Source organism: Mustela lutreola, chromosome 1, assembly GCF_030435805.1.
Source record: "Mustela lutreola isolate mMusLut2 chromosome 1, mMusLut2.pri, whole genome shotgun sequence".
Classification (NCBI taxonomy): domain Eukaryota; kingdom Metazoa; phylum Chordata; class Mammalia; order Carnivora; family Mustelidae; genus Mustela; species Mustela lutreola.
In genome coordinates this window covers 269,311,338-269,335,038 of record NC_081290.1, presented here as the reverse complement: position 1 = coordinate 269,335,038, position 23,701 = coordinate 269,311,338, and the positions used below count along the sequence as shown (strand labels likewise).

The 23,701-nt window shown below is 36.8% G+C and overlaps 1 protein-coding gene across 3 annotated transcripts in view; it reads right to left on the bottom strand.

Annotated features, from left to right (window-relative positions):
• Positions 1–23,701, bottom strand: part of TTC17 (tetratricopeptide repeat domain 17) — a 120,196-nt gene that overhangs the window by 72,029 nt on the left and 24,466 nt on the right. For all 3 annotated transcript variants that reach the window (XM_059140185.1, XM_059140188.1, XM_059140197.1), the window contains exons 3-15: positions 21,952–22,121; positions 21,199–21,310; positions 20,823–20,954; positions 15,511–15,620; positions 14,777–14,921; positions 13,947–14,086; positions 11,870–12,030; positions 10,451–10,563; positions 8,285–8,431; positions 6,003–6,118; positions 5,681–5,846; positions 4,465–4,542; positions 4,104–4,328 (exon numbers count right to left, since the gene is read on the bottom strand). In XM_059140185.1, coding sequence (XP_058996168.1) covers positions 4,104–4,328; positions 4,465–4,542; positions 5,681–5,846; positions 6,003–6,118; positions 8,285–8,431; positions 10,451–10,563; positions 11,870–12,030; positions 13,947–14,086; positions 14,777–14,921; positions 15,511–15,620; positions 20,823–20,954; positions 21,199–21,310; positions 21,952–22,121 — 1,815 coding nt within the window. The remainder of the gene's footprint in view (positions 1–4,103; positions 4,329–4,464; positions 4,543–5,680; positions 5,847–6,002; positions 6,119–8,284; positions 8,432–10,450; positions 10,564–11,869; positions 12,031–13,946; positions 14,087–14,776; positions 14,922–15,510; positions 15,621–20,822; positions 20,955–21,198; positions 21,311–21,951; positions 22,122–23,701) is intronic.

Sequence of the window (23,701 nt, the reverse complement as noted above, 5' to 3'; positions counted from 1 at the left end):
CATGAGATGCATGTGGGAGGTTCAGGGCATGAATATTAACCCATCTGTCTATTCTTATCAATGCGACCTTTAAACTATGCTCTGGCTTGGTTGAAATAAAGATATCTATAAATTAAAGTTGTAAAATAATATAATATTAAGCAGCAGGCATAGTGTGATGAGTAGGTTAAAGAATCAGATGTTTCAGACTGCCATAAAAAAGTGGCAGTATATTTTTAGCAGCTGTGTCATTCTTATTTAAACATAAGTTCCTAAAAATAAATTAACTACATAATTACAAATTTCACTCATTTTAAATAAAGAAATGACACAAGAGAACTATAGGCCAGGATTTCTGATGAACATAGGTGCAAATATCCTCGACAAAATACTAACAAACTGAATCCAACAATACATTAACAAAAATCATTCATCATAATCAAATGTGATTTACTTCCGGGATACAATGGTGATTCAATATTCATATATCAATCAATGTGATACATCATATCAGTTAAGAGAAAGGATAAAAATTGTATGATCATTTCAATAAATACAGAAAAAGCATTTGACAAAGTACAACATCCATTCATGATAAAAGTCCTCAACAAAGTAGGTCTAGAGGGAACATACCTCAACATAATGAAGGGCATATATGAAAAACCCACAATAAACATCACCCTCAATGGGGAAAAACAGAGCTTTTCCCCTAACACCAGGAACAAGTCAGGATGTCCACTCTCGCCACTTTTATTCAACATAGTACTGGAAGTCTTAGTCTCAGCAATCAGACAACAAAAAGAAATAAAAGGAATTCAAATCGGTAAGGAAGAAGTAAAATGTTTTACTATTTGCAGATGATGTGATACCATATATAGAAAAGCCTAAAGACTCCACCAAAAGATTACTAAAACTGTTAAGTGAATTGAGTAAAATCACAGGATATAAAACCAATGTGCAGAAATTTGCTGCATTTGTACATACTAATAATGAAGCAGCAGAAAGAGAAATTGAAAAAACAATCCCATTTACAGCTGTACCAAAAATAAGACCTATGAATAAACCTAACCAAAGAGGTGAAAGAACTATACTCTGAAAACTGTAAAATACTGATGAAAGAAATTGAAGAGAACATAAACAAATGGAAAGCAATCCCACATTCATGAATTAGAAGAAAAAACATTGTTAAAATATCTATACTACCCAAAGCTACCTACACATTAAATAAAATCCCTATCAAAACACCAACAGCATTTTTTGCAACTAGAACAAAAAAATCCCAAGATTAATATGGAACCACAAAAGACTCTGAATAGCCAGAGCAACTTTGAAAAAGAAAAGCAAAGCTGGAAGCATCACAATTCTGGATGTCAAGTTGTAATACAAAACTGTAGTAATCAAAACAGAATAGTACTGGCACAAAAACAGATATACAGATCAATGGAACAGAACAGAAAACCCAAAAATTAACCTACAATTATATGGTTAATCTTATTAAATCAGGACAGAATATATCTAATCGAAAAAAGATAGTTTTCAACAAATGGTGCTGGAAAAACTGATCAGTAAATAGTAATAAAACTGGACCACTTTCTTACACCATACACAAAAATAAACTGAAAATGGATTAAAGACCTAAATGTGAGACCTGAAAACATAAAATTCCTAGAAGAGAACAAGGCAATAATTTCTCTGACATCAGCCATAACAACATTTTTATAGATATGTCTCCTGGGACAAAGGGAATTAAAAACAAAAATAAACTATTGGCTTCTATATCAAAATAAAAAGCTTCTGTACAGTGAAGGAAACAATCAACAAAACTAAAAGTCAACCCATGGAATGGGAGAAGGTATTTGCAAATAACATATCTGATAAAGGGTTAATATTCAAAATATATAAAGAACTGATACAACTCAATACTAAAAAAAAATCCAATTACAAAATAGGCAGAAGACATGAACAGCTATTTTTCCAAATAAGACATCTAGATCGCCAACAGACATATGAAAAGATTTTCAACATCACTCATCATGAAGGAAATACCAATTAAAACCATGATGAGGGGCGCCTGGGTGGCTCAGTGGGTTAAGCCACTGCCTTCGGCTCAGGTCATGATCTCAGGGTCTTGGGATCGAGTCCCGCATCGGGCTCTCTGCTCAGCAGGGAGCCTGTTTCCTCCTCTCTCTCTGTCTCTCTCTCTCTGCCTGCCTCTCTGCCTACTTGTGATCTCTCTCTGTCAAATAAATAAATAAAAATCTTTAAAAAAAAATTTATTAATAAAACCATGATGAGATACCATCTCACGTTTGTCAGAATGGCTAAAATTAAAACGGGAAACAAAAGATGCTGGCAAGGATGCAAAGAAAGGAGAACCCCTCACACTACTGGCGGGAAAGCAAAATAGTGTGGCCACTCTGGAAAACAGTATGGAAGTTTTCAAAAAGGTAAAAATAGAACTATCCTATGACCCAGCAACTATACTACTAGGTACTTACCCAAAGGCTACAAACATACTGACTCGAAGGGGCACATGCGCCCTGACGTTTACAAGCGCCATTATCAATGACAGGCAAATTAAGGAAAGAACCCAACTGTCCACTGACTGATAAATGGATAAAGATGAAGTCATAAATATAGTGGAATATTACTCAGCCATCAAAAAGAAGTCTTGCCATTTCCAAGGACATGGATGAAGCTAGAGTGTATTATGCTAGGTGAAGTTAGTCAGAGAAAGAAAAAAACAACCATATGATTTCACTCATATGTGGAATTAAAGAGAGAAAACAGATGACATATGGGAAGGGGAAAAAAGAGAGGGAAGCAAACCATAAAAGAGACGATAGAGAACAAACTGAGGATCGATGGAGGGGCGGTAGGCGGGGAATGGGCTAAATGGGTGATAGGTATTAAGGAGGGCACTTGTGTTGAATGTGATTTAAATTCTACTCCTAACACTAGTATTACACTGTATGTTAACTAATTAGAACTTAAATAAAAATTTGGAAAAAAAAAACATTAAAAATAGAACTCCTAGGGCTCCTGGGTGGCAGTCTGGTTAAGCGACTAACTTTTGGATTCAGCTCAGGTTGTGATCTCAGGGTAGTGAGATCGAGCTCTGCATCAGGCTCCATGCTCAGCACAGAGTTGCCTTGAGATTCTCTCTCTCCTTCTCCCTCTGCCCCTCCCACTCATGCTCTCTCTCTCAAATAAAGAAATAAAACTTAAAAAAAAAAAAAAAAAAAAAAAAGAACTACCCTATGATCCAGCAAACACACTACTGGGTATTTATCCAAAGAATACAACAACACTAATTCAGAAGGATAAATGCACCCCTTTGTTTACAGCAGCATTATTTACAATAGCCAAGATGCAGAAGCAGCTCTACGGTTCATCGATAGATGAATGGATAAAAAAGATGTGGCGTATATATACATACAAAATGAAGTATTATTCAGCCATAAAAAAGAATGAAATCGTGTCATTTGCGATGACATGGAGGGAGCTAGAGAGTATAGTACTAAGTGAAATAAGACACAGAAAGACAAATACCTTATGATTTCACTCATACATGTAATTTAAGAAACAAAAGCAGCAAAGGAAAAAAAAGAGAGAGAGAGAGACAAAACAAGAAATAGATTCTTCGTTACAGAGAACAAACTGATGGTTACCAGAGCAGAGATGGGCAGAGGGCAGAGGCACCTGAAACAGGAGATAGGGATGAAGGAGGGCCCTTGTGATGAGCATCAGGGGATGTATGGAAGCGCTGACTCACTGCACTGCACACCTGAGACTAATATAACACTATAGGTTAGCTAAAGTGGAATGAAAATTAAAGAAAAGAAATTAAATATATCTAAGATATATCTGGGAGTAAAAACAAGAAGATACAGAAAAATGTGATTAGCACGATTTTACATTTGTACAAAATAAATCAATATAAAAAACATATCAAAAATAAGACAAAACAAAACCTGCTTTATGTCACCCTAAAGTATGCAAACTGTACTCTGATAAAAACGTGAGGCTTTTTTTATGCCTTCCCCAGAAAAATACAAATTGTATCCTGAATTTGAGTTACCCCCACATAGTATATGGAGCTACAGAGAAACATAAAACCTCACCTCAGAGCTATTGATGGCCAAAGCTTGAAGGAGCAGTTTAGTGGCATCAAGATGGAGACCATAGTGAATCAAAAGGTTGGCCAAGTTCACAAGAGGAATGTCCTGGTATTGAAGTGGAGCCAAATTCAAAGCTCTCTGAAGACAGGCAATAGCAAAAGTGCTGTTTCCTACTGCTCTCCAGTAGAGTCCAGCTTCATTGAGTATCAGCCAGACGGGGGCATTTGGCTGAAAAACCCAAAATACCTCAGATGCCGAAAGAATACAGTACTAGTTCTAACAAGGATTTTTAATGCATGCATTTTAATTTTTAATTACAAATACTAAGCATTTAAATTTCAGCTGTCTAAAGCAGGAGACTTACCTTATTAATAGCATGAAATAAGAATGACCCAATTTCTTCTTCTGGGATAGTATAGTTATTAATACGGGAAAGCAAAATCTGAAAACATCAAAAGGAAGACTGACTCAATTGAAAATAACAGGGAAGACATTTGAGAAAATTCTATAGATAGCAGTCTTGAGCTCCTCAGGAACAGCTAATTTGAATAGACACTTATAATCATGTATTTATATATATAAAACACGAGGTCATCACCAACAGGTGTTGACCTGCTTATATGAACGCCCTAGTTTCCTCTAACTAAAACACGTTACAAGATGTATACCACATACACATACCCCATTAAATTCAACCTAAGTATCCAAAATCAAAAGAGAAATTATTCAAAAGACAATAGTATGTAATACCCAATGGCAACAAAAACCTTCTATCTTTCCTAGCTGGAAAACCACTGGATCTGCAACTACGCTATGTTCTTGCAACATGTGTGTAACTGTGAGTAACTCTAAGGTGGGGATCATGGTCTATTTATCTTTCCTAGGAATCCAAACAGTGCCTGGTACATAATGTTTTCCACCTCAGTAAATGTTTGTTGACTGTCAGGAGTAACTGTTCACAGTTTTAAAATTAAGTTTTAAAAAGGTTGTTGTGATGGTCTGTTTTCTCTGCAAAAAACTAATCTTTCATTTGTATCTCTGGAATGGTATCTAATGTAGAATTTCTAGTCAGTAATATAACACTCTTCGTTATACATAACTAGCAGGAATTAAGGTACAAAGCATAATGGAATTTATCTATAGTATCTGTAAATTCATACAAATTCATACAAACTTCCAAGGACCTTACAAAAGGCCACAGGGTTGAAAAGGCTACAAAGAGAATCTTCAAGCTTTTGATTTATACAGACTTCTGGAGACTTGGGAGGATGCAAAGCTAAACTGAAGGGGTCAGAATGGCCCCCACCAGATGAGCCCCAACAAGTAAACAGAGAGATCTGTGTTGCTCATCTTTGCGGCACTCTTATTCAAAAGAATGAGTGTGTGAGCACCCTGATGCATACTTCCCTGACACTCCTTCAATAGCATGAAAGTCTTCTTAATGATTCTACCAATTCTTTAAGAGTTTTAAAAAACTTCAAGTTCAATAACTGCCTTCTATCAAGTTTTCGTTCCACCTAAGAGGCTTGTGAAGTCACCCAGAATGGACGGCAATAAACACCAGCCTACGTGAGCCTTACTTTTCGTGCATGGTCATCTGGCATTTTGGCTTTCAGATCCATGCGGACCTCTAATTCTTTGACTAAGTAGGACAGAGTCTGGCTTTTTCTGAAGTCAGTTATGGAACAGTCAGGGGTTTGGGCCTCTTCTTCTGAAGAATAATCATCACTGCTGAGTTCGTGGATCCTGGCACAAGAAAAAGGAACAAGATTCATATTTTCAAAGTTTGGGTGATTTCAAGATAAAGACTTAACCTTTCAAGTCCAAGGCTGGTGCTCTCAAAGAACTGCCAGATGATAATCATGCAGAATCAAGTGCTTTGCCAAATCCATCAGCACTTGCCTGAGTCCTTTGTTTTCCGGTGGCAGAAAATACGTTGGTAATTCCCCGCCAAGAGGGACTCTAGGATAGCTTTCTGCACAATCTACTCTTTTAGGCCAAAGAATATGCTGTTTGTCCTAATAAAGAGAAAAAATTTCTCATAAGTTTCCTTGGATTCAATATTTCAACACGCTAAATAAACTTTTTAAAAGAATATAAACATATTAAGATAACTGAACCATTTAGTATTTTAAAAAAATTGTAGACACTATCATGTAAACTCTATCATGTTCCTTCTACTGAAGACTTTTAGTCTATGTCAGTAATTCTATCTGCTTTACCATAGACTGGTTCAGGGTTGGGCAGGCCTAAGTCAGCTGAGCCCCATGAGATACAAGGAGAGGCTTGCTTGGGGCTTGTGAGAAAGAAAAGCCAGTCTTTGTCTCCTTTGCTACATAGGAACAAAGAACATGTTGCTCCAAGTTGCTGCTGGCTGTTACCTCATGACCATGAGGAAGACAAGCATTAGGATGAAACCTATACCGGGGATGGCAAATTGAAGAAAAGGAAAGAAACGGGTCCCTGATGACATCACTGGTCCATTTAATTAACCAAACCCAAAGCTTGCTCTCATCTCTGGACTTTCTATAATATGAGGCACATTTTCTTTTAAGCCAGTTTAAAGTAGAGTTTATGATTTGTACCTGAAAACATATATGAGCTTAAAAAACTGGCACAGAAAACTATTTTTCCCGGGACGCCTGGGTGGCTCAGTTGGTTAAGCAGCTGCCTTCGGCTCAGGTCATGATCCCAGGGTCCTGGGATCGAGTCCCACATCGGGCTCCTTGCCCTCTGCAGGGAGCCTGCTTCTCCCTCTGACTCTGCCTGCCATTCTGTCTGCCTGTGCTCGCTCTCGCTCACTCTCTCTCTGACAAATAAATAAATAAAATCTTTAAAAAAAAAAAAAAAAAAAAAAAGAAAACTATTTTTCCCTGAACTAAGATGGTTTCTTTTCCAATGCCAAAGTTTAACAATTGTTTTGATATGTAAAATGTTCATTTTTCTAAATATACATAAGATACACCAGAGGCTTATTAAACTTAAATCTTGGAGTTATCAAACTTTTGGGAATTTATTTTACACAGAATTAAATCTAAGTGGCTATATTAATTCTGATAGAATATAAACTGGATTGAATTCTAAAAATTTAATACTGTATAAAATACACATGGTATCTGTCCTCATACCTTGGTATCCCCATGGGCTAACATACAATTATTTCTTAGCTAGTCAGAAATACATATTTATTGGGGTGCTTGCGTTGCTCAGTCGGGTAAACATTTGCCTTTGGCTCAGGTCACAGTGCCACAGCCCTGGGATCAAGTCCCACTTTGGGTGCCCTGCTCAGTGGGAAGCTTGTTTCTTCTCCCTCTTCCTCTGCTACTCCCCCTGCTTGAGCTATTTCTCTCTCTCAAATAAATAAATAAAATCTTAAAAAAAATACATACTTATTAACTTATTATCTGTATCATCTGATAGAATATAAGGTCCAGCAAAGAGCTTGCATGCCGTATCCACAGTACCAGCCTGACGCACAAATAGGAGCTCAATAAAAGAATGCTGATTAAAAAGTGAAATGTAGCTGGCCCTTGAAAAGCACAGCTTTGAACTATGCAGGTCCATTTACACGTGGATTTTTTTTTTTTTTATAAATACAGTGCAGTACTATATATGTATTTTTTCTTCCTCATGACTTTCTTAATAACATTTTCTTTTCTCTAGCTTACTTTATTTTAAGAATACAATACATAATACCTACAACATAAGAAAAAGTGTTAATCTACTGTTTATGTTCTCAGTAAGGCTTTGGTCAATAGTAGGCTATTAGTAGTTAAGTTTTTGGGGAATCAAAAAAGTTATATGCAGATTTCTGACTGCGTGGGTCAGTCGCAGAGTCGCTAGAGGGGTCGCTAGAGGGGTCGGTCCCTCTAGCCCCCATGTTGTTCAAGGGTCAACTGTATATAGAAGCATATACTTAGGTCAAGTTTAGAAACTTTTGAGGGTTGGTACTTATACTCAGAGCCCAAAGTTTTGAACCAAAATTGGTCTATATGCCTCACTTGATTGGGAAGAAGACCTCAAGACAGACCCGGTGCCTTGCTAATCTACTACTAGGAGAATGCCTTCTGTTTAATAGAAGTTGACTAAGTGTTTGCTGAGCTAAGCTGAACAGTGATAAGGACCGTCACTTCTTTCAGAAATCTTGTCTGAAAAAAGTGCTTCATCATCCTTTATTAACTTACCCTATATGCATCAGAATCCCTGCCCCAGATCCAGAGAATGGAATGGGCTACAGGAGAAGACTTGACCAAATCACTGATATCACTCTGATTTGCCTGAACATCAAAATTCACAGACATCATACTGGAGGTTGATGAATCCTCACCAAACTAGAAAATGAAAAGAAAAGTTGAATCAAACTAGAAGCAGAAAAGAAGCTGTGATTAAGATTTAATCCAACTCAAAACCTCAGTGAATACTCAAACCCAGGAGGAAATCTGAAAGTAGGTCAGTAATAAAGTAATCAGAGCTTTACATTTTCAGAACTAGGCTCCAACACTATTCTCTCAGAAAATGTATAATTTAGCAACTTTTAATCAACTATTATTGGAGTATGAGAAAAATGGCATGGATTCTTCCTTTCTTTACTGTCCCTTTACTTGCCTTCTGTGATTTAGTCTCTTTTAAGTTTAAACATGAGCTGATTATCTAAGATGTTTGGTTCATTATTGCCCTACCCTGTCTAGACTAAAATGATTGGTACTCAGTAGAATTAGTGTGCTGTGTGAGAAGCAAGGAACTTGAAAAAGGGCTCTCAGGAGTTTAATATAGCTATGATTTAGGCATTATAACCATTATACAATCAACTCCCAATATAAATATAGCCTCCCTCCAAACCAAGGTAAATCAATGCTTGATATTCTTAGGGAATACCCCCATTCCTGTTTATTTCTAAAACATTGTTACATAAGGGAATGGGACCAGGATGGGAGGGAGTAGAAAAGAATGGATTCATTCACTATGTAACAGAGATACAACTTATGGATATAGAATACTGAAGCTACACTAGTACAGGGGAGTCTTCCAAATGGTCTGTCTTGAGACCATCATGATAACCAAAAGTCACCTTGGTTTCAGTCTGTGTCATTTGTAAATATTATTCCCTTTTTTCCCCCTTAAAATAATGTTTGGATTTAAGACAGGGAGCTATAGGGGCACCTGGGTGACTTAGTCGGTTAAGCATCCACCTTCAGGTCAGGTCATGGTCCCAAGGTCCTGGGACTGACCCCTGCATCAGGCTCCCTGTTCCACGGGGAGCCTGTTTCTTCCTCTCTCTCTGCTGCTGCCCCTGCTCATGCTCTCTGGCTCTTTCTCACAAATAAAGAAATATAATCTTAAAAAAAAAAAAAAGATAGCTATAATATCAGCTGTGTAAGTCTGATATCCCTTTACTGTGTTTGAAAACTAAACATGGGATATTGCTAGGAACTAGTTGACAAAAATCATGGGAAGCATTTGGTCTTTATTACTAATTCTCCCCTAAACTGTCTCTTAATTTTTGCTTCTTTTTCTCAATGAGTTCTGGGATTTTTTTAGACTAAAAAGTACTAATTCTTCATCGTTTGTCCTCCTAGAGAAGCTGTTCTGATTAATTATCTTAACTGCTCATCTCTGAAAATTCCTGTATCTATGATTAAAAATATGATAGGTTTCAATAGGATATGATAAACTTCACTTTATTTCCAATATCCTTTTGGAAGATATTTCAAACTCTGGTTGTGCTTATTATCTGCTATCAGTCCAATTAGATGCCCTCTGGTATCATTATAAATAAGTATTATTTCTTCCCAACTAGTTAGCCTAGGATTGTATATGACTTAATGCATATGTGTGTGTGTGTGTGTATACACACATGTCTATGTATGGATACTCACAGAGAAATAAAGAGAGAGAAAATACCCATGCCATGTAGCAATAGTGCTTAATAAAAATTTCCTGTTGATAATAATCATTTTGTTAATGTTTTTAGTTGAAGCAACATAACTGGACTGATGACTCGAGGGAAGAGCATGGCTACTCTTCCCCAAATTTTAAATTACTGGTCTTACTCTAGCAAGTTAAAAGGGAGATGCAGGCTTTGAGTTAATACAGCCCAATCTAGCTCTCATGGTAAAGGAGAAAAGAAACAAAGACATATACAGCTAGTCCTTGGGGGGACTGGAAAGGTCATGCAAGAAGTAACTGAGTACTATCTACAAAATCTGACTTCATAAACATACTCAAAATCTTAAATTAGTCACAAATTTGGGGATCAAATATACAAGGAATCAAGGGGGAAAAGCAATATTAAGCAGTATTACTCTTAGATATGCAAAGTTATAAGAGCTAGAAGATAGCAAGAAAAAGACCTGAACATAGTCCACATTTTCAAAAATATCTCCACGATGGTAGCGCACAGGTTGGTCCCACTGGCAATGTAAACTATGCTGCTGGTTGACCAGACGGCATATCTGATGATTTCCTGGAATAAGAAAGGAAAGTACAATTTTTGAGAAACATCAGCAACACCAACATGGTTTCTTTGGTCTGAGTCACTCAGTTTCAGAGCCTGGCAAAGTACTTACACAGGGGGTACCATACACAGAAACACTCATTAATAGTTAGCTAAATTAAATCGTTCTAAAGAAGTCTCAGTTTCTCTAACTATAAAAAAAAAAAGGGGGTTCCACTAAATCACCAAAATATCTTCTGGTAATTACATTCTGTGACAGTAAAATCTATTAATTACATTGTTTTAAGAGACTTTTGCCATCTCTCTGGAGATAATCTGCTTTATATAGTTCATAATTCTGTTTCAAAATTATTACAAGAGCTCTAGTTATATTGTAATACAGAGCAAGCAGTAAATAACCCAAAGAACTGAACATACTCTTTATACTCAAAATAGCAAAGAAAACCTAGTATGTGGATTGTAAAATGGACTTTAAATGGTCACAGCTAAGGTTCAAAGATTTAAGAGACCTTCCATATCAATATTCTATTAATTTATTCTTTGATGTCACCTGTTAGATCTGCTCCCTTAGGGTTTCATTAGAAGTGAAACATTCTGGATATAACCAAGTCACTGATATCCTGTCAACCCAACTGTCCTTAGACAGTGGTTTTAACTTCTGGGTCATGGACTCTGAGAGATTTTAATAAAAGCTATATGCCTTCTTTTCAGAAAAAAAATTGTGCACATACATATTACAGCATGTAATTTTTGGGGAGGATTTCAGAATCCCCTGAAACTAATCCACTGACCAAGGTTAAGAGTTCCTGCTTGAGACAAATTCTAGCCTAAAATCTTACTTCTAAAATAAAATATTTGTTTTTAAGGGAGGAAGAAAAATAAGACAGCCTTATTGCCAGTGTTGGCTTGGTAGTGGATGGTTTGTTTCAAGGGTGTGTGTGGCTTGTGTTTACTTGGTATAAGGCCATGTTACTCACATTGTGTTTTCAGACCAGCAACAACAGCCATCAAATAAGAGCTTGCTAGAAATTCAGAATCTCAGGTCCTACCTCAGAAGAATCTGCATTTTAACAAGGTCTCCAAGAGATTGGCATGCTTACTAAATCAAACAACTGTTGTTAAGACTTCTAAGATCGAAAAGATTTAATTTTTACTTTAAAATGTGAATTAAAAAAAAACTTGATGACTTGATTTTAAGACTGAGGAAAGTCATAAGCACAACTTTATACTGCATTAGGGCTACACAAAAGTTATGAAAGTAAAACATGCTAGAAGTAAACTTCCTAAACTGTCTTTATTTGGAATCAATACTCACCTAACTGTGCTTCTTTTGCCATCTGTGTCTCATGGATGATATTTCTTAAGATTTGCTCTTCCTGAATCAGCTTATGTTTTTCTAGGATCTCCTGCTGTCTCAGGTAGTGGTCATGCTGCTTTTGATATTCTTTCAACTCATTCAGTGTTCGCTGGAGGGATCTTAACATTTTTATAACACCAGGAAAAAGTTATAGATCTTTAAAACGGAATTTTTAGACCTTTTTAAAAATATTATTTATTTATTTATTTGACAGACAGAGATTATAAGTAGGCAGAGAGGCAGGCAGAGAGAGGGGGAAGCAGGCTCCCTGCTGAGCTGAGAGCCTGGTGCGGGGCTCGATCCCAGACCCTAATATCATGACCTGAGCCGAAGGCAGAGGCTTAACCCACTGAGCCACCCAGGTGCTCCTAAAACTGAATTTTTAAACCCACATACTGTATAGATTTTTTTCTGGTCCTCAGCAATAATTGCTAGTTTCTTCCTTTTAACATACATACAAACACTGTAGTACAAATTTAAAAATGGGGGCAAAATAAATCTATTGTTTTATTAAAAGTTAGAGGCAAAAAGATGGATGCAAAATTCTTCCCTTACAAAGGGCTCTTTTGATATTAAATGGTGTATTGGACTGTTCAGGTACCCAAAAGATATAGTGATACACTATAAATCTTGACATATTCAACAACTATTCTACTTCATATTCATACATATTGACATATTCAACAACTATTCTATTTCCCCCCACAAAGTCCGTGTTAGTTCTACTGCCACCTTTTCATCTTTTCTTTTGATTCTACATAAAGACAAGGTGAAGAGAAAGGGCCAAAAGTACCTCGCTCTTAAACTCTAGCTCCTTGTATTTGTGGATTTTTGGGAAAAAAAAAAAAAAAAAAAAAAAAAAAACACAGAAACCCGGCTTCGAAAGACATTTTGTGTACCAGTTGGTATCAATAAATCAGCTGCCTGATTATATTCAGTCACAGAATCATTTTTACCTACTACATCGTAACACATGGAGATTTACGAGTTATACAGATTGTGTACGAGAGAACCAATTTGCTTAGCCAGGACAAGTTCTGATCAGGTGTAACAGAAGCCAGTATAAACAAATAAGTGGTCATTCCTTCCTTTTCACCACATTATGCTTTAAAATGATTGGAAAATAAGCAAATGCAATAGTTTAATGAGTTCCAAATCTCCATTTAATTCTCTAATAATAAAAAATTACCTCAAAACATGGAGGCTAATTCCGTAAGAATAATTCATTTCCAGTTATGTGAAGTTTCCTAACTGGCCCTACTACTTATGGAATCAAATACATTTTTATTAAGTATATTGCAAGGACCAAGTACAACAGCACTTCATCACTGCACAATTTACAGAAATTGGATTAAAATATGGGCCAAATAATGTTTCTCAATGTCACTTAACTAATGTAACATTAGCCCAATCCTAGCATCTAACGGGGAGAAAGAGCAAATGCAGCATGTGCAAGTTATTTTTCCGACAATGTATTCTGTGGAAACTAAAACATAACCGAATTTCTTTTTTTTTTTTTTTTTTAAAGATTTATTTATTTATTTATTTGACAGAGAGAAATCACAAGTAGATGGAGAGGCAGGCAGAGAGAGAGAGAGAGAGGGAAGCAGGCTCCCTGCTGAGCAGAGAGCCCGATGCGGGACTCGATCCCAGGGCCCTGAGATCATGACCTGAGCCGAAGGCAGCGGCCCAACCCACTGAGCCACCCAGGCGCCCCCATAACCGAATTTCTAATTATCTGGCAGCGCCCCTACTCCATCATAAAAGTAACTGATGGTCGAAGTATAAAGACCTAAATGACAGAATTTACTGCAAACATTCTCCAGTTCCTGGAATTCATACTATTAAAGATTCCTCTACACAACCTCTGAGTTGTGCTAACCCACCCTGGATCTGAAGAAAAGGGACAGGACTAGCAGCAGTGAAGAGGTGTTTTTAATTCTAATGCACAAATTAACACGGGCATTACCCTACCCAGGTCTAGCTTATGATTCTAGAGTGCTACGGTTTCAGTAACATTTTCTCTCCCAATTACCTATGTTGAGCTTCCAATTTCTGCTCGAGTTTTTGCTGACAAAGGACAGCATGCTTCCTCTTTATAGCCTGCTCAAAGCCAGGTTTGGCCTGCAAAGCATGGTCATAACAGAGCACTGAGTGGTTATACTCTCCCAGCATCTGAAGAGACAAAAACAAAACAAAACAAAACAAAACAAAACACACACACACACACACACATATATACACACAGGAGGAAAACATTAGTCACAGCATGGTTGGACCTGCCCAAACCCCCTAACGACTTACAAGATCACACTTACATCTCACTCTGTAGCGAACATTATTTTTAATAATTTTGTTTTGTTTTATTTATTTATTCATTTGAGAGAGATAGAGAGGCAGAGGGAGAGGGAGCAGCAGACTCCCCACTAAGGTGGGAGCCCAAGGTGGGGCTTGATCGTGGGTCCTGGAATCATGACTTGAGCCGAAGCAGACGCTTTACCATCTGAGCCACCCAGGTGCCCCTGGCAAACACTATTTTTGATCAGTGACCAAATCCACAACATAAGATATGCTGCACGATTGCTTAACTAGAAAGTAGTGCTATCTTCAGAGGGGTACTCTGCAGGAATTTAAGACTCCTATCAACTTAATTATTTTTCTTTTTTGTCAAGAGGCTAGGACCATTAGGATACATTATTATGTTGAGGTATTTTCCCCCTAATTTCTTCATTTCCATTCCCTTTTCTTCGTTCAGACCAAAAGAGGAAGGGGTGGAAAAAGGTAATTTTTTAGTTGAAAATAAAATTTAAAAAGAAAAGGAAATCGCAACTGGTTTGGCTCATGAAGACACAAAGTTGTATTTACTGCATATATATTTCCCAAAGTGTAATAGCTGGTGAAGAAGTCACTGTCATCCAGGGCTGCGTGGACCACCACAGCAGCATCTGCAGAGAAGTGTGCTCTGTGCAGCACATTTGCCAAGTTGACCAGGGCAATGTCTTTATTGTGCCTACAAGAGAAGGAGAGGTGCAATTCGGTGTTAGGAGAGATGTGTGTGCTCTGTGACTCCGTGTAACTATTTAACAAGAGAATATTACATTCGAAGTTATTGAACTTAGAAAAATAACTTTGAGTGTACTGATAGAGAAAATAATTGAAGAAAATCCTACTGTTCATTTTTATATAGCTCATGGTGCTTATTCAATCTGACAGCTATGAATTTTGCCATAGAAATAAGGTTGGGCAGATACTTTATGGCTGTAAAATGTATTTAGGGCTCATTATTTGCTTTGAGAAAAATTTAATTTATGCTAATTCCTCCAGGCAAGGTCCTTATAGTCAAGTTTCAAGTGAACCAGAGGGCCTCTACATTATGTATTTTTTCCTTAATGGAAATCAGAAAGATATTGTGCTATTAACAGCGTGAACTCTTTGACATCTGTCATTTTTTTGTGATGGGACTAAATTCTTTGAACAGGTACAGAGGAAAGTGTTAAGTACAACACAATGCTTCTTCACATTGTTTTCTTATGTGCTGCTTCTTTACCAGTCTTGATTTATATGGAGAATCAGGAAGTCCAGAAAGGGAGAAAACTTACCTGGAAGAGAAGTGAAGTGCTCGCATGGCACATTCCACTACTTGATACGGCTCATTCTTTATTCTCCAATAAAATGAAGCCATGTTATACAGTACCCATGAGGAAGAATTCTAGAGATTAAACAAATAAGAACAATCCAACAAAACTCATCACACTTTCTTCGACTCAGAAAGTTCAAAATGAGCACCTTCACTATTCTGTCTCTTCTGAAATTTAAGCTGAAGAACAAGACATTACGCCAATGAATAAGCAGGGGACAAAGTACCAAGAGACTATATCTGTCAAAGGTGCCTCCTGATCACCAGCGGAGCAAGTACGTGACTTCAGGTGTCATCTCCATGGAAAGACCACTCAAATTCAAGCTCTTGCTCCCAGAGGGAAATTAAGCTGAAAAGCCCACCAAGTGACCCAAACTTGTTGATTCCTATTTCAGGACTTTAGAAGTTAGGACCTAACCTACTTAGAAATGCCAGTTGTTCCAACATGAAATTCCTCAAGTTAACAAAATTTCCTATTTATTTAAATATCTGAATGAAGGTACATATGTAAGCAAAAGGCAGGCTTATCCTTTTGTAAATGATGAATTTTTATTTGTTCTTCTTTCATCTGTGTTCACAATCCAAACCTTCACTGCTAAAAATTATGTCTCTAGTATAGAGTAGTAAGTGTATTATTTAGTGAAGTTAAACAGAAATTGAGATAGGTTTGCTTCTTCTGTGGCCTGGATTTATAACATATACTAATTTCAACCACACAGAGGTCTAAACACTGAACTGGACCATGACAAAAACTCAGTGTTTAAGCCCATGTAGAGAAATTTCAAATTTGGCATGGCAAAAAGAAGTCATATGAAGTTAAAAAAAAAAGTTATAAAATTTAATATAAACTGGGAAAAGTATATATGACAACCACTGTTTATTATCTTTAATACATAAAGAGCTCTAAAAAAGAAAGATAATACAAGACAAAATACAAGAGAATATGGATCAAAAACATGCACAGACAAATTTAAAAGTTCAAAACAATGGTCAATTAGCAGGAAAATGATGTAAAACTTAAAGAATATAAAGAAAAAAGATACAAATTTTCCTTTTATAAATTCGCAAAAATTAAAAAGAATGTCAACACTCATTGTGGGCTATACTAGGAGTTGTGAGTATATTAACTTCAGATATTAACTGTAGAAATGTTAGTGAATGCAACATTTCTGGGGGACAGTTTGCAACATTATATAAAAAGCCTTAAAATATGATTACACTTTGATGCCCACAATTCCACTATTAAAATTTTAGGGGCACCTGCGTGGCTCAGTGAGTTAGGCGCCCAACTCTTGATTCGGCTCAGGTCATGATCTCAGGGAAATGAGATCAAGCCCTGCATCAGGCTCAGAGTGCAGAACCTGCTTAAAGAATCTCACAATCCCTCTCTCTGCCCATCACCTGCCTACCGCCCCTGTGTTCTCGCTCTCTTAAGAAAAAAAAAAAAAAATCTTGTGAGAATAACTGTTTTAACTATAAAGATGTGTAAAAATAAAAAGATTACATCGTAAGATAGTAATGATCTCTGAATGTTTTTTAAAATTTTCTCTTTTATAGATTTTTTTTAATGTAGACTGAATTTTTTCCAAAAGGACAAATTGTTTTCTTCAAAAAGAGTTATTTTTAATATTAAAACTAAGTATAATTCTGCATTAATCAGCTTTAAGTATTCCCTCTTCAAGAAATGTATAGAATTTCTAAGTGATGCAAATAAGGGTATAACACTTGCATATGTTGTTAAGGGATATGTGCCACTTTCTTTCAGATTTGACTTAAGACTTATGTTTCAGTCTGTTTTGACAGCCCTTTGAGAAAGTTTTTTTCAAATTAACAAATGCTTTGAGTTTTATCTCTTATGTTCAGACTTTATTTTGTGAATTGGGACCAAAAAATCGATTACAAATTCTATAGGAATAAGTTAAAACACCGTGATAAGTAAACTATGATGGTCTATATATGTGTGTGTGTATATATATATATATGAAGTATATATTGGAATATATTGGAAGTAAGAGAAATCACAATATATTGGAAGTAAGAGAAAAACACACCTTTAAAGGAGAAACTTTTCTGTAAGATTTCTCATAAAATTCCACTGTCAATACTTTTTCCTTCTCTTGGACACCTTTTCCCTTGGCTTTTAGGAGACCGCATTCTTCTGGATACCCTTTTGGATCTCTTTTGCTGAACTCTCCCCCTATGCTTGACAGCTAACTGTGGGAGGACCAGGGACTCAGAGTGGCCTCTTCTCAAACTTCCCTCTCCTCTAGATGAGCTCATCCAGTCCCATGGCTACAAACACTCCTTACTTAATTATCCTTTATCTATCTATCCAGCTCTATCTATCTATCTATCCACCCTCCTGGAGCTCAAGTCTCTTTTAGGTATTTTTTTTTTTTAAGATTTTATTTATTTATTTGACAGAGATCACGAGTAGGCAGAGAGGCAGGCGGGGGTGGTGGGGGAGGGGAGCAGGCTCCCTGCTGAGCAGAGAGCCCCAGGCGGGGCCGATCTTAGGGCCCTGGGATCAGGACTTGAGCCGAAGGCAGAGGCTTTAACCCACTGAGCCACCTAGGCGCCCCAGGTATTTCAAAATTTAATGTGACCAAAGCAGACTCTATCTTCTGTTCCTCTACCCCAGCACTGCTCTTCCTTCAAGTTGCTCATGCCAAGACTTCAGGAATTATTCTCAATTCTTCTATTCCCTTCATTCCCCACATCTAACTCATCAGCTTCTAAACTTCTAAACATTTCCTGAAATAGTTTAAGTCCCTCCATTTCTAAAACTAATCATTCTAGTCCAAGCTATGTCATCTCTCTCATGAATTACTGCCCACAGCCTTAGAACTCTCTGTTTTCAGTTTGGGTTCCTTCAGTCATTTCTCCAACTAAGTTTAAGAGTATATTTTTAAAAATAGTAATTGAGGGGCACCTGGGTGGCTCAGTCATTAAGCATTTGCCTTCGGCTCAGGTCATGATCCCAGGGTACTGGGGTCGAGTCCCACTTCAGGCTCCCTGCCCTGCGGGAAGCCTGCTTCTCCCTCTCCCACTCCCCCTGCTTGTGTTCTCTCTCTCACTGTGTGTGTCTCTGTCAAATAAATAAATAAATAAATAAATAAAATAAAATCAATCTTAAAAAAAAATTTAATTGAATTATGTCATTCCTCTGCTCTAGCCTCTAGTCTCCCACACTCAGGTTTCAGTGCACAGAGTCCTTACTCTAGTTTTCAGAGTCCTGCTTAGTCTGGCCCTGGTCTACATCTTTGGCTCCTTTCCTCTCCTTCCCTCACTAGGCTCCAACCTTACGGAGCTTCACCTATTAAAGACTGTATCTTAGTGTCTCTCCCTAGCCCCCTGACCCTGTCAATTTACATGTGGAAGCCCTAACCCCCAGTGTGACTATACATGAAGACAGGGCCTAGGAATAGGTGCTAAAGGTTAAATGAGTTCCTAAGAGTAGGGCCCTAATCCAATAAGGCCAGTTCCTTCATAAGAAGAGGAAAACATACCGGATCTCTCCCCCCACACACACAGAGAAGGGGACATGTGAGGACACAGTGAGAAGGTGGTCATCTGCAAGGCAGGAAGAAAGTCCTCAGCAGGAATGAATCAGCCAGCACCTTATCCTGGACTCCCCAACGTTCATAACTATGAGAAAGAAGTTTCTGTTGTTTAAGCCACCCAGTCTGTGGTATTTTATGATGGTAGCCTGAGCAGACTACTACACTACTGAGCTCATGAAGTCTTCAGAGCCTTTCCCTTGGCTTAGAATGCTCTTCCTTGACTGCTGACTTTTGGTTCCTTCTTGTCATTCAGGTATTAGCTTAAATTTCACCTTTAGAGAGAGGAGGACCCTAACTGTTCAATCTAAAGTAGCCACACAATTACCCTCTACCTTAATTTTCTATAGAGAACTTACCACTATGATCTACTTTCAACTAACCAACCTCTGAAGGTATTTTAAATCCTAGGCCAGTTTTCCTAGGTAGTTTTTATAACTCATCAAGTTCTGGGGCAGCAATGTTTTACATTACCTTCAGAAAAACAAGATGAAGACAGTAACTTGGCTATAAAATCATCAAAAAATATATATATGCCATATTTGAATAAACATATAAACATATAATAAACTCTATATAAATCTTGCCTGTTTACATTTTACCTAGTACCATTATAATACTGCTTAAAAACTAGCCTCCATTTTGGGGCACCTGGGTGGCTCAGCCGATTAAGCATTCTGCTCTTGGTTTTGGCTCCAGTTGTGATCTCGGGATCATGGGACTGAGCCCTGTGTCAGGTTCCACACTGGGTGTGGAGCCTGCTTTGATTCTCTCTCTCCCTCCTCCTCTGCCCGTTGCCCCACTCTAGTGTGCTTGTTCTCTCTCTCTCTCTTTTAAAAAATCTATCTATCTCTTTATTTATCTATCGGGGCTGGGGGGAGAGACAGAGAGCCCACAAGTCGGCAGAGTGGCAGGCAGAGGCAGGGAGAGAAGCAGGCTCCCCACTGAGCAAGGAACCCAATTCGGGACTTGATCCCTGGGCCGAAGGCAGCGGCTTAATTTTCTGAGCCACCCTGGTGTCCCTTTTATGGGGACTCTTTTGCTTACTCTTTTTTGAATAAGTAAATAAATAAATAGTAATTTCTTTTTCTTTCTTTTTTTTTTTTAAGAAAGGAAAGAAAGAAAGGGAGAGAGAGATGGAGGGAGGGAAGACACTAGCCTACATTTTATGATACAACTCAGACACAGAGAAGAGTTAAAAAAAAAAATCTGCTTTCTAAATTCCCACACGTCATGCTAAATGACATGTTTAATTTCTTGGGTGCTGTTACATAATTTAATTCTTTATTTCATGTTTTTAAAAGTAGATGGTTCCTTAAAAGAAAATTATCAGAAGACTTTATGGTTGGTAGTGATTGTTTTCTTGTCCAGAGAACAGTGATGATCTATATATTGGGTAAATATTTCAAAGATGCTAATGTTAAATTTTCCTTCATATTTAAAATATATAATCTAGCCTATAAGCCCTGTTGCTCATGTTGGCTTATAATTTGCTTTTTCATGAATTAGTTTAAATAAAACTTTTGGCATCCCTTCTGATAGAGGGGACTAGACTACCAATGTTCCTCCCTAGCTTTGAACCATACAGTTTATATTAATGTAACCATATTTAAAATCACTCTCTAGATAAAAATTATCTAAGCAGATTATTTTCTGAGAAAAAAAGACCGTTTGCACACAGAGTCTCTGGCCCTTTCAATTATTGAGGACTTACCTTCTGCAGCCCTTCATGAATGAGGTGACCGATGTCATCTATACTTCTTCCTAGTCGTTTAGATAAATATGTGAAGATTGGATCTTCTTTAGGTAATAGAGGTGCAGAAAGATTAACTCTCTCTTGTACACCCTGAAGAGAAGAAAAAAAATGAAAAAAAAAAAAAAAAAACCAGAACAAAACAAAAACCACACACCCAGAAAAAGATCATAAGACAAAAGCTCACAAGTAACTCAGTATCTTATAGCACTTATTTTAAAGGAGTTTTAAGAAATAGATGTTTGTAAAATTATAAAGCTGTTTGGAAGGGGAAAAGAAAGAAAAAATATTTATAAGCAGGAGACAGAAAAAAAAAAAATCCCAAATCTCTACTTACTCGCAGATGTTGAAAAGCATGTATACTATATGGAAGTTCTAGAATTTTGGTACAATCAGGTTGCTCAGGGTCTGGAGGGACAGGAGATTCTGTGTCTATATAATCTTCAGGGCTAAAATCAAGAAGCCAGGGGCAATAAATGAATGAAAGGTGAAAAAATGTCTAGTTTTTCCCTGACTCAACTATACTCTCCTAGCACCTCATCTTTACAACTAGTATTAGTCCACATTCAACCTTTCTCTCACACAGCAACTGTTGGTAGGCAGTATTTTAGGAGTTTAACAAGGGAGATAAATCAAAAGAGAGAAAATAGCAGGTAGACCAAAGAATGTCAGGATTATGAACTTTTTAAAAGTTTTTCAATATTATTCCCAGAAATATTAAACCGATTTACACTTCTGTTGACAGCCTCTCCACATTTTTACCAGTTACTTATTTTTAAATATTTTTTCCAATTTGAGAGGTGAAAACACAATGGTTTATTTTGTACTTATTTGATCATTACTGAGAGACAGATTTTCCACATGTTTGTTGGCCATTTGTATTTCTTTTCCTATAAATTGTTCAATCTCCTGTGGTATTAAGTATTTTTAATTGATATTTAAAAGTTCTACATGTATTTTAAACTTTCAAATTTCAATAAACTCATCTGTGACTGAAGCTTATCCACATTGATAAATAATTTCTTACCGATTTGAGAAAGGTCTATTCAGGAAAACATTAATTTTATTTCTGGAAAGAGAATTTCTTTACCTGATGTCTTTGCTTTCCAAAGTTATATATGTGCCATCATACAGATCCAGGTCCCCTAACGGCACCTTGGCTTTGATGCAGTCTGGATCCTCTTTATTATGTCTCTGTTCCAGTCCAGTATCTCTGTCCTCATTCTCTTCTATATGAATTTTTTGAGCAACTAATTGCTTCTGTTGAGAAGACAATGAGAACACAATGGATTTTTCTAATATTTCAGTCTAGACAACACATAAGAGAAAGGAGAATTTAATGTGTTGGAAGTCAGAAAAATCCTCTATGAAGAAAGATAAGGATTCTGAACACAGAAGTCCCCCCACTTACCTGTAGGGGGTATATTCTAAGATTCCCAGTGGAGACCCAAAACCACAGATAGTAACAAACCCTATATATACTGTATTTTTTGCTATACATATATATCTATAATGAAGTTTAATTTATAAATTAAGCACAAAAAGAGATTAACAACAATAACTAATAATAAAATAGAATAATTACAACATTGTACTATAATAAAAGTTAGGTGATGTGATCTTTCTCTCAAGGAACCTTATTGTACTGTACTCATCCTTCTTGGGGTAATATGAGATAATAAAACGCCTACATGATAAGATGAAATAAGGTGAATGACACAGGCAATGTGACACAGTGTTAGACTATTATTGACCTTCTGAGGATAGGTCAGAAGGAGGATCATCTGCTTCTGGACCAAGGCTGACCCATGGGTAACTGAAACCACAGAACACAAAACTGTGGATAAGGGGGAATTAATTTGCTGATACAAATAAGCTTCTCTAAACAGGTGTCCGTATACAGAAAGTAATATTATATGGCATTTATAATAATGGCAGTTGAATACCTTCATAATAGGATCTCTGACTACCTATAAAGCTGCATCTATCAATTTAACTTCCCTGGAACAAAATGGCTTAGAAATTAAAACTACTTTGAATTGTCCATACATCGTATTTCAGTCCTTCAAGACATCCAGCATGTTGATAATGTGGAATTTTTCCCCTAATAATTTCCCCTAATGCCCTGTACTCCAGGTGAATTCCTGCTACTCACATTTTTTTTTCAAACATACAGAATTATTACATAAAAACCTATGTTTCCACCACCCACATCTACCATATGATAACATTTGCCATACTCATTTCAGATTTTTTAAAAAAGAAAAATAAGGTAGTTTAAACCATTCTTTACTGCCTTCAAAATCCCTCTCTCCCTTCCCAAAGTTACCACTATGCTGAATTTGTTTGATGTATCATTTCTGTATCTTTAGAAAATATTACTATATTACACTTATTCTCTTAAAATATTATGCATATATCTCCATATATATGTCCCAAATCAACATCTAGCATTGATTTCCACCTTTAAAACCTTTATGTTAACAGGATCATCCCATATCATTCTACAACTTCTCTTTTAACTTTACGTTTTTAGGATTTATCTACAGTGATCAGTATAGCTCTAAATTTTTCATTTTAACAAACGTATAAAAATGTTTTTATCCACTTTTCTGTAAACCTTTAGGTTGCTTCTTTATCTTTTTGCTACTGAAATGCTGTGATATTCTTATAAAAGCCTCCAGAAGGGGTAAAAATATGGGACGCAGAGGTCATATGGGATCCACGTTTCTGATTTAGATACTATCTGACTTTCAAAGTTGGTATAACCACTAGAATTCTACCAACAGATAATGATAATACACATATCCCCACAAACTTACCAACATCACATTTTTAAT